The sequence below is a fragment of the Apodemus sylvaticus genome, chromosome 20 (assembly GCF_947179515.1).
Source record: "Apodemus sylvaticus chromosome 20, mApoSyl1.1, whole genome shotgun sequence".
Taxonomy (NCBI): Eukaryota; Metazoa; Chordata; class Mammalia; order Rodentia; family Muridae; genus Apodemus; species Apodemus sylvaticus.
The window spans coordinates 30,818,049-30,830,242 of record NC_067491.1 but is presented as its reverse complement, the minus strand read 5'-3'; the positions used below and the strand labels follow the sequence as shown (position 1 = coordinate 30,830,242).

The following is a 12,194-nucleotide window of genomic DNA, read 5'->3' as shown; positions in this document are numbered from 1 at the left end:
CAAAAGCTGGATCTAAAAGTTATGGATCTAAATTAGAAAGAGGACAAATATGGTGGACCAGAGAGGAAAAGTGTTCTTACACAAGCTTGGTGACTTGAGGTGGATTCTCAGACCACAGGATGGGACCAGCATCCTGACTCCCAAAGGATGTTCTCTGGCCTCCACACAGAAGACACAGCAAGCATACATCTGTGATCACACATAAATCATACATACATGCACAGTAGTAAAGCTAATGAACTAAGGAATCATAGTTGAAACAGTAAGAGAAGTGAAGTGTTGCTCCTCCAGTCATGACGCTGGAAATTTCTGAGTAAGGAAGTTTCTTAACTAGTAACTGTCATTTTCATTCATTAATGTCAAAATGGTACATTCCTACATCACAGGGGTGAATCCCATGGGGTGCAAGGATAATCCTGATAGATTCAGAATCAGAAAACACTAGAGAGGTTAAAGCATTTGATAGATAGGTAGATAGATGATAGATAGATGTGGATGTTCTCAAGATTCTAATACTGACAGTGCAGCCAACAAAGGATCTAGGTAATCATGGCTGTTAAATACCTAAACTTATGTGTTTATGGGGCATAGAGAATAATTAATGCCCAACTTCAGAACTACTATGGCCAGCCTTCTCCTAGTTGTAATACCTTGATTTTGTTCTAGCAACTTTGTAATCTCCACACTTGATGTCTTCATTGGGCACTCATTTAATTCTTGTCTGTCTCATAGTTTGTATTTTCTTCCTCCTCTTGAGCCACAGCTAATTATTGCCACTGTCTTCCTTTCACTATTACCCCCAAATACCCGTGATGCCTTTGTCACAAGTATCTTCTCTGTTTAGTGTTCTCTATTGTTGGCCCTCATTTCTATCATTTTATCCTCATATTCATTTTGAGGATGCAGAAAACAGGATCCTATTGGTTATATTGTCCTTGGGCTCCTATCCTTCCAATTGATAGATTTTAATTAAGCTATTTCTCCTTAAGGATAATTGTAATTAAGTCATCTTTTTTAAATATAATTTTTGTCTTCCTTACCACTTTGTCAGCTCCATTAGAATTATTTTTTCCTCCTACTGTGCCCCAATATTTAATATGGTGGTTGATAAACACGTTGCTGGAGGATGGAGGGGATGCAGACATATCACTATGGTGCTAAATCCTCAGAAAGGTATTACAGCACCCAGCAAGTAGCAGTTAAGGCAGGGCTAAAAGCTTTGCTCTTTATTAAGAAGTAGATGGAGAAAAAAGAATCTAAATAATTATTCTCAGCAGCAGATCAGATGGTCTAGAAAACAATAGCAGAAAAAAAATTATAGTTGTCAATATCTATGTCAAGGAACTCAACATACAAACTTTGTGGTGTAAAATTTCAGCTGGAGAGATGGCACCAAAAGAATGAGGACCCAGGGTTGATCCCAAGAAAACACACTTAAAATAAGATTTAATTAAAAAATAAATAAACACAATCAGTGGCTTGCATACTATAAGGAAAAGTTTTCTATATTAAGCATTTAACATAATTATTATCATAAGTGATTTTTTTCAAAGAGCCATCCAACATAGATTTTGATGTTTAGTCGTAGACTGGGAGGTAGAGACAAGTAGATTCCTGGGGGTTGGTAGACCAGGCACACAGTCTAGCTTACTTGGTGAGCTCTGGGCATGTGAGAATACCTGTTTGCAACTTAAACAAAACATATTTGCATCATCCTTGAGTAAAGATATGTGTTTGGTCCCTCTTTTTGTGCACATACATATACACATAAGGTACACAGGCTTGTGCACAGACAAATATGCATTCAACACATTTATTAAGAAAGAAACAAAAATAAGTAGAGAATGGCACTTAAATGCATTTTCATTCATATTATTCACAATAATTTTCATGATGAATTAAACATATCCTTTGATTATATATTGGATAGTAACTCATCAAAGTGTAGTCCTTACATAAATATTTTGGAGTACTTTGTCTTGAGAATGTTTCCGTAGCATCTCATTTAATCCCTCAAAAGACAGCCACAGCATGGTTCTGTCCAGTTAACACAGTGAGGAACTGAAGTCACAAAGCCATTGTGGAAATTTCCTCAATTCCATTGCCATCTCTTACCAGTGACAGCTGTGGAGCCATCACCTCCTACATCAATATGGAAACCTCTTGTAAGACCAAACTAAGAGGATAACATTTAAAGATGACATCAGTCCTAACTCACCAAATGTTGCTATGTTTGTTTTTAAACGGGGCTGGGAATTTTTATAGTGGGCACCTAAATTACAAGGTGCCTGGTGGTAATACACACAGGGAAGGCTGAGATTATCATGAAAGAGAAAACCCTGGAGCTCTTATTACTGTGTAATCAAGAAAATCAGGGGAGACCCCATATCTGTCGACATCACGGGAGGGGGAGAACCTGAGCTGTATGGAGAGGGAGAGGGAGAGGGACAAAACACATCAAGAAGAAAACAGACAGGCTCCAGGCAGGTACCCTACACAGATTCATTTGTAACATCTCTTTCAATTTTTCTAAAATATATAGGTTACATTTGTGAAGGAATATGCAATAACATACAGACATATAACCACCTTTGTCTGTTTTTCTGGCATTATATAGAAAAGACAGCAGAAAAGTCACAGCAATCAAACAGTTGTATTAATTAGAGATGAATTGTAAGCTACAGCATTAAAAGTAAGGATTACAGAAAGGCTTTTAATTGAATTCTCTTTTGAATATTGTTTATATGATGAGTTTATCAGATGTGTATTTAAGTATCATTCTGTGTATTTTTTCATTTAGCAACCATAATTGTATACATATTCATGATACATTACTTTCTGAGTGTATTAGTTTGTTATCAGATTGTCAATAGATAGTCATTTGAGAAAAGAAATGTCACTTAAGAAAATACCCCTTTTAGATTCATCTTGTAGGCAGCTTTTGGGGTGTTTTTGTATTTGGTGATTGATGTGGGGGTGTCAGGGAAATCTGGGGAATTTCCAAATGGTTTAGTGGCTTCATTTTCTCTCTGTAAAGTGGACAGAACCATCCCCATGGTGTATCTGGCTATTGAGGGACTAAAAGAGGTCTTATATATGAATATCTCGGGACAAACTCCACCAAAAATATTTATGTAATTTCTGTATCACTTGCTGTGGATGATACCATCCCTGGAATGATGGTCCTGGGATGTGTAGGAAAGCAAGTTGAGCAAGCCATAGAAAATGAGCTATTCAAGAGCATTTCTCTATGGTCTAGGCTTCAGTCCCTGTCTCCAGGGTCCAGCTTTACTGCAGTTCCTGTCTTAATTTGTCCCAATAGAGTGTGACTCCGGTTATATGTGCTAAAGAAGCCCTGTCCTCCTCAGGTTGCTTGTGGTCATAGTGTTTTGTCACAACCATGGAAGAGCAAACTAAAGAATCTCATAATCAAAGAATCTTGACTATATCTATCTGTGTCCCAGCTCAAGGTTTCAGCCCTATCCACAGCAGTTCATGCAGGGTCAGTCAACATTACCCAGCACATGAATGAGTGAAGGGATCTAGACTGGACTTCAGTCAGTTTTGTGTTACATTTCCCCTTAGGAGGGTGGCCTATCATGATTTTGTGTAACTGAAAGAAGCTTTGCTACGGGGTATAGTTAAGCACTAAGTATGGGCATCTCTTTGAATCTATCTGCCTTTGTATTTGGATTGAATAAACTAGAAAAGTAAGATAAGCATTGGATTGGGAAGCAAGAAGAGCAATGTTTTTGAGACAGTGTTTGGAGGATTTTGGTATGAGATTCAACATCAGTTTAAGGATAATTTTCATGAGCGTGGTCTAGGCTATCCTGGATGTTCTAGTCTCCTTGTTTGGATTGATTTTGGCTGTTTTGTTGTTTGCTTTTAGCTTCGTTTCAGTTTTTTGAGACAGGGTTTTCATGTGTAGCCTTTTCAGGCCTGGAACTCACTCTGTAGACCAGGCTGGCCTCTAACTCAGAGATCCACCTGCCTCTGCCTGTGCTGGAATTAAAGGTGTGCACCCGCATCACCTGGCTTTTTACTGCAGATGACTGCTACTGGCTCGTTATGAGGATTCACTTATTCTATCATAAAGTAAGTAGCATGTGACCTACTCAACAGGTCAACACATGCAGTATAAAACCTGATTTTCTGGGAAAGTGAATTGTCTGGTCATGTTCTTAGTGACTGTAGCAGGTGCATTTGGATCCCTTTGTCCTCCTCAATGTGTCTCTTCCAACTCCCAGGCATAATGCATATAATATTGTATAACAAAATGAGGCTACATCTCTGGTATTCATTACTTAAGCTCGGCCCCTGGTCTACTAATGCCTTTTCTCCATCTTCTAAAGATAAAGCATAGCAGGTTATCAAAAAGTTTCTTCTTGAACCTGTACTTTTTGTCCTTTTTATGTCCAACTCAATCCGTATTGAATCCGTTTGAACATTTTACAGCAGTCTCTCCCTTTTCTCCTGCTTACCATTTGTCATTCTTCTCAATTCTTCTTATCTCCTTGTGCCACTCAAATCCCCACTTCCCACCAGAGAGTTGTAACTACATGTCTAGCTTTTGGACATGCCACAACCCTTTTAGAACGAGTCATGGGAGACATTATTCCGGCAATGTATTTCACCTTCCTGACCCTGTTTTCACTCGAGTGCAGGGCCCTGACCAACTGATTCTCTAATATCTTTTGCACTGGACACTTTGCTTGTTACATGTCCAATTTCGGACAGATTTCTGGCCTCATGTTCACCTAGGGACAAATCCAGACCCTCCCATCTTCATGGTATGATGTCCAGATTGTTCTCCTGGGGCATGTTTTCCTTGTTACCTGGTCCACATATTGTCTTGGCCAGTGAATATGGCACATTGATCACATTTCTTCTGTAAACATTGATTTTGTTAGGTCTGGCTGCCAAGAGCACAAAAACAAAGCAACAATTAGTAAAGAGACAGATAGTTCACTTGCTTTTAAAGAGAGAAGGCATATCTAAAATGAAAAGGTAACTGGGGTCTTAGAAAGATTCTCAACAAGGCTCCAAAAGAGAAAACTCTCCACACTTTTGATTGGCCCAGTTAACATGCACTATTAATATCATCTGCGGACACTTTGTCTTCGGACAGTTAATCTAAATCCTGGGTCCTATGTCAGCATCAACTATCTCAGCAAAACCGCATCTCTTTCCTTTCCTAATAGGAAGACCACCATGAAAGTCTTCCTTGCCTTAGTTCCCTCTGCCCACTCTTGTATTACCACTAGATGTCAGCAAAACCAGTGAACCTGAATATTTACACCTGTTCTCTTCCCATTTTCAATCATCTGAATCTTTAAAAACAAAAAAAATTCCCGAGGCACACGTGTCCACCAGTGGGATGATGGCCCTGTTTGGTAAGTCTGGACGCTGGTGAAATCAGTCAGTATTCTTACTTTTGTTCGTTCATCTTTGTTTACACTTTTCAGACTAATAGTTGAACAAAAACAAAAATAAAAACAGAATAATTGGCTCCAGCCACACATTATGCATGAGCCCTTCCTACTTTGCCCCACCCATTCCTATTTACATGTTATACTGTCAGCTCATTTTCTCCCTCATCTAGTAGATGTTTTCCTTTGAACAGCCCCTCTTCTCTAGTATTGCTCTGTTTCTTATGTGCAGTAAGTACACTGTAGAAGTCGTGGACAAACCAACCTATAGGAGAGAACTTCATATATTTTCAGATTGTTTTTTTCTCTTACAAGACTATAGATTTTTTTCCCAATACAGCACTAAATATAAGATGCACTTGCTTACTGTTTTGGATCTAAGATATATTTCAAGTCATAACAAAGTCTAGACTACTTTGTTATGATCTAAAGGAAACGTCAGAGATCACAAACCAGTGGCAGTTTATTGCCTAAGTTCAACACAGAATATTCACAGAACATCACCACTGATGTGCTATGGCCAGGTCTGTGACCATTTACCATAGACATCCTTTGAAAACTATTGTTGAATATAAAGCATTTGTCACAAAGGCCTGCCATTCATTCCTTTAGTCATGTCATTGAACATACATTTTTTAAATACTCCTCTTCTAGGTGATAAGCTGAGCCAAGGGTTATAGATGACATAATAGGATTCTGCTGGAGGAAATGGTATAGGAAGATTCTGGAGCAGTGAACTTTATCTTCCTCTGTGTTAAATGAGCAGTAAGGCAAAAGAGGGCAGAGGTGGTAATACTAAAATGTATAGGCCAGTTGAAGGAGTCCTCAGTCAGCAATGGAATGATTCAACTGAATCTTTATTTAATCAATATTGGTGTTTGAAGAATCTTCTGTAGAGTCAGGGGCAGAAATATGGGTACCACTTAAGAAGTTAGTGCACTAATTAATTCACAATGAGGTCACGCTTGGATGCAGGGTGATATTAGTAAGGATTAGATGATGCTGTATATATTTCAAGGGCCATATGGCATCTTCCACAATCTCTTTAATGTAAATGTTGTGATTTATTTTAGTAAATAAAAATTTTCATTTCCTTCAGAACATATCTAAAAGTTAAATTTTTTTTCTCTAAAACTAATTGTATCACGGTGACACCCAGTACATATTGTTTGAGGTCTGTCATTTAGTTGAATTAATCTTGAGTAAATTTTCTGTGGCAACTTAGTAAGAAATGTCAGTTCCAATTAATTTAGGGAGATTGTACATAGAAGTTACACAAAGCAGCATTTGATCATGAAACCTACACCCAGCTTGCATTGTTATTGATGTCTACTTCACAGGAGCTTTTGAAATCCAGGAATTAATGAAAGATTGATCTTCATAAGCTTGTCATATTAAAAATTTGGTGAAAATCTACCAAACAGTTTAAATGGCTCAGCATGTAAGAGCAATATTCAGAGGAACTAGGGCAATTCCTACTCTAAAACTATTGAAACTTGGGCACTCGGTGGGTTTTCTTTCATTTGTTAGTCAGTGTGGTGACTTACAGTCTTTTGTGTCAGGATCTCTAGAGACTGCTTCCTCTCAAGTCCTTTCCTGGTTTCTCCAGACACAGTGACTTTTTCTCAACTTGGTTTTACATTTCCCTTTGTCTCCTCTTTCTTTGATTTTAGACAATAATGGAAAATGAGAATTGTTAACCTTGGTAAGGCAACTTACAAACCACGTAAATAAAGATGTGGTAGCTAGAAAACACGCCTGATAGTAATATGCATTTTCTGTAAGGCTTTTTTTGTGTGTACATTTTATTTGCATTTCTACTCAATTATCAAATACATAGCATTTCAATTATAAATATACATATTTATACATATGTACAGTACATATATGTGTGTATATATATATACACACATATATTTATATCTCTAATCAATTATCAAATATATAGCATATCAATTATAAATATACATATATATACAGTATACATACACACAAACATATACCTATATATAGAGAGACAAGAAATGACTTTTTGGAATGTGTTGCCTTTGTTCTTAATGAAAGTAAGCATACCTTTCATACCTTCATTGCCTATGGTGTTCATACATATGTATCTTTCTATTTGTAATCTAGGTAAGAGATGGTCATTATGTTCCAAAATAGAGGGATTATTGCCAAGTGTAGGTTAAGTTGGGCCTAGTTCAAGTTAACTGCAAGCTAATACAATGTATAGTTGGTATTCATAGTATGATGGAAAATACTTTGTTTCAACATAACATGCTGATTCTCAAAGTCTGGACATGCCCCAGCAGCAGCACCATCAATTGTGGGCCAATTGCCAATAGAAATTTCAAGCTCTGTCTCAGACTCATATATTTGAAGCTGTTGAGGATTGGGGATGGAGGTAGTCATGGTTCTGATATGCGTTAGAGAGCAGGTGGAAATGTATACTTTCCAGTCTTTAGAGAATTTACCATGATAGATAGATCCTCCTTTTCCTTCCTCATTTTCTTGATCTTCTTTAGCAGGCTGCTCCTATCTAATAGTAGTTTTCAATTTCGGCTCCAGTAGCCATCTTGGTGAACTCAAGAGAAGTTCTTCTGGGAAGAGCACCTATGTCCCTCCCACTGCTACCTATCACCCCTGTGCCTGGAGTGTGATCTAGAATAGTGGTTTGCTAATGCTCCGCTTCCCAGTTGTGTTGAGAGAGTTAGGATATTCTCCCCTTGTAATTGAGGCAGCCATATGGGGACAATTCTGGTGTTCACTCATGTCCCAGGATAATTAATATCAGTCCCTTATATTCTTTGAAATGCTTTGGTTTTGATGGTAAATTAGATTATAGTGAACATAAATCACAAGAAATTCTGGCAACCATTGGAAACTTGTCAGAGAAGGCTTAAATGAGAAAAACATATTTAGGACATAAAAATGAAAAAACTTTAAGAACAGTAAGTATGTAAGACAGAACAAGAGATTGGTGTGAGATATCTTTAGCAGTCAAGAAAGCTTAGTGGTGGGATGTTCTGGGGAAGAAAGGGAGCTTAGAGGTAGTGGATAACTGTTTGGCAGCTGAAGCAATTTGGAGTACATAGTTCTTCGTGTGGTAGAAGCTGCCTGACTGAGTAGCGATTGATGGTGAAGGATCCAAGTGATACCAGGAAATTTGCCTATTATGCCCGGAAACACATGTCATTTGAGATTGCTTGAATAATTATTTGAAGGAAGCCTGCTCTACCTTTATCTCATCGTTGTGGTCATTTTTTGTGTTTAAAATGTTTGCTACCTGAATCTCCATCAATTCCAGGCAGTACCCCAAAGAAGTAATCTTTGTGTCATCAACCAGATTCATTTCACTTCATGTATTAAAAATACAGTGAAAATTCCAATTATTCACATTTAATAATGTATGCTTCTATATTAGCAGAATACTAACGGTGGACTTTTGGGATCTGTGGTCTGTGGAGAAAAGAATGGGCAGAATTATAAAAATACATAGCTAGTAGGTTGTGCTACTATTTCTGAATGTTAATATATCCTAGCATGAAATGTTCAAATGGTAACTTTAAAAATCACCATTTATATGGCTAAGATTATGCATTTTAGTTCATTTTGGGACTTTGTAAATAGTTTACAAAGCACAAATTTGTATGACAAAGTAATTTGAAGCTGAACATTATTACGTAAGAGTGAAATGCATATTTGAGTTCACACAATACTTTCTTGTTTTGATTTGTGGTTGGTGTACATTAACAATGTGTGTGTTTGTGAAGCTTGAAGAGCTTTGTCTACAGCGTGGCTCATGAACTGAGCCTTTGTGTTACTGAATTTCACTGTGTTTATCAAATCTGGCTATGAACCTTTCTGTTTCTCTCTTTCTTTCCTTTCTGGTTTTCACCAGTTAGTGTATTCCCTTTCATTCCTCTCCCATTTAGAGTAGTGAATTGTAAGAAAGTATCTTTCATAGATCAATTGATAGCTGTATTTTCTCTATATTAATGCATGCTGCACTTCTGAGTTGATTGACTGGAAGAATAAAACTTAGCAGTTATATACCTTGTACATAGTTATATAAATAATTAATATACTCACTGTGCATTATTTAATTAAATATTGTATTAAGGGTAGATAAGAATTAATACTTTATCTTAATTTAAAAACAAACTGTAAGACCCATAACTAAGTGTAAGGTTTTTAGCCTGGTTCTTTTTAATGACATACATGAGGAGATGTTGCTCATTATCTGTAGATTATATAATTTATTTTGCTTTTTGATGTTCTTAAATCTCCTCTGTTCTTTCCCTCTATGCAGTTAGTATATACAGGAAATTTTTGAGAAATATATTTGCTATATTTTTTTTTCGAACTCTCTCCTTATTGACTTTAAACTCAGCCTTGCCACATAAGCTTAAACTGATAATCCTCCTACCTCAGCCTCTCTAGTGCTAGGAAATCCAGATGGCCAACCATCACAGCCATCAACTATATTTACCATTAGCAAATGTTGTTTTATTGGTTTTGCACTTTAAAAGTTACTTCAAGCAATGGCTGCTGTTCACTGTGAATCGTTACAATTCACCAGCGTCTGAGGCCAGGTGTTTAGGTTGAAGTCAGTACTCATCATTACACACTGGGCCTTTCAACAGCCGCCTGTGCATTTGCATTTTTATGTTTTTCTGATTTTATTTCCAGTTCTTGACTTTCTAATCATTTCTATAAAATAACTCAGTAGTATCAATTTTTTGACCTCCTAGCTAGCAGGAAACTGCAAAAAGCAAATGATCCTTATAGCATAAACTCAGAACTCTTCAGGTGTCTGGGCAACGTAAACCCAGCTGAGCAATCCTTTGACTTTGTTTTAACTGTAATCTGTCTTAAGCCATGCTTAAGTTAGTATTTCTGTTGATAAGCCTCATCTTCCAAAAAGTTCCTTGTTGTCTTTACTTACATATATATTGACTTAAATTTTGACATGTTTTATGTGGGTTGTTTTTTTACCAGTATAGCAAGTTTTTAGGCTTTCCTTACATAATTCTTGAGCTTTAGTTTTAAAAAAATGTGTGCCAGTTGCTGCAAGAGTCCAGTCTTGCAACACTGATCTGAAATAGCCTCAAAAATGTGAGCTTGCTAATATTTAGCCACCTTTTGTTGGTCAGTCTAATTTAGAGTGATTTATTGCCAAGTCTACCTTTATTATGTACTTTAAAATAATTCAGAAAAGATATTATCTCATAATAGATATGCTTTGTTTGCTTGTGAATATCTGATGGGTATTATTTTAAAGTACAAACAATATGTGTGTGTATGTGTGTGTGTACATATGATTTCCATTTGTTATTTTTCTTTTTTATTAATAAAATATGCTTTCCATCCTGATCACAGCTTCTCCTTCCTTCTTTGCTCCCAGGCCCTTCCTCTCCTCACCCCTTCCCCTACCCAGCCTTACTCCCTTCCTCTTTTTTTGAATAGATTACAAAAGGTTCCCGCTTAAGGAAAATGTTTATTTTATTTTTTATTTTTTTATTTTTATCTTTTATATAATAAAAAAGTTTTTAAAAGATAATTTCAAAACTAAAAAAATTAGGAAAATAATTTTAGCACATGAAAATCTAGACTCTTTATGATACCCTGTAATTATGGGAAAGGCATGTATAATATGCCTAAATAAAACTTGCATTCCAACTTGGCTTCAGATCACATTTTCTGTCATGTGTATTTATCATTACAAATCGTTCTTGCTTTTTTGAGTGATGCTCGCTTCCTTTGCATTGCAGGCCAGTTTCTCCTAGAAGAATCTCGCCTCACAGAAGCAGCTGAGATGGCAAAAAAGGCAGCTGAGCTGGACAGCACAGAGTTTGATGTCGTCTTCAATGCTGCCCACATGCTCAGGTTAGGTGTTGTTTCTTTAACTTCCACGGATGGTGCGCCGGCTTGAAAATAGCAATTCATTATACTCATTTCCCTACTGCACCATTATAGCCTGCAGTTTAAAATGAATCCTACTACAAAACAAGCTAAAAATTAATAAGAACTACTTGATTCATTATAATCTTTGTGCCCATTGCACAGGGAAGATGAGCTCTCAGGCTCCACAAAATTATCGAGATGTTCCTACCCACCTTTTTCCTTCCCTCTGGAAGTTATTACAAAAGGAAAATTGTAAATTTAATAGCTGTCTAATTAAATGTTCCCCAAATACAAGCATATCAATTAATCAAATATGTCCCTGTATTTGTGTAATTATTATAATAAGTATTACTAAATAGGACATGGGGATATTTTTAATGTGTTTGAAAGTGGGAGCAATTATCAAATACAAATATACTTAAGATACATGAAATACCTAAAATGGCTCTGTAATCAGCACTATTGATATCTTGAAGTGATACATTGTTAGATCATTAAAGCTTACATTTCAGAAGTGGTATTTCAAAAGCTAATTACAACAGCAGCAAAAACTTAAATTAAAATAAAAGGTCAATTACTTTTATTTTGTATATTAAGATTAAAAATGGGTCAGTGACTCCAAAAGAGCTATTTTAAATGAAAGGAAGAAACTCAGAGACTCAAGGGGCTTTTGTCCATAAGCTCACTGAATTCCCCTCCCCTGTTAAATCACCACCAATGTAATCAACATAATTCAAAGAATGATGTCCACAAGTAAAATTTGCATGCACGATCTCCACCACAAATAAATATATACACATATAAAATAAGGAGTATCATTAATTTGCCATTAAGTTCTTATTGAGAACCTCACAG

At 36.5% G+C, this 12,194-nt stretch overlaps 1 protein-coding gene across 3 annotated transcripts in view; it reads left to right on the top strand.

The window, feature by feature from the left end:
• Tmtc2 (transmembrane O-mannosyltransferase targeting cadherins 2) overlaps positions 1 to 12,194 on the top strand; it is a 427,423-nt gene that overhangs the window by 330,487 nt on the left and 84,742 nt on the right. For all 3 annotated transcript variants that reach the window (XM_052165621.1, XM_052165622.1, XM_052165623.1), the window contains exon 10: positions 11,207 to 11,321. In XM_052165621.1, coding sequence (XP_052021581.1) covers positions 11,207 to 11,321 — 115 coding nt within the window. The remainder of the gene's footprint in view (positions 1 to 11,206; positions 11,322 to 12,194) is intronic.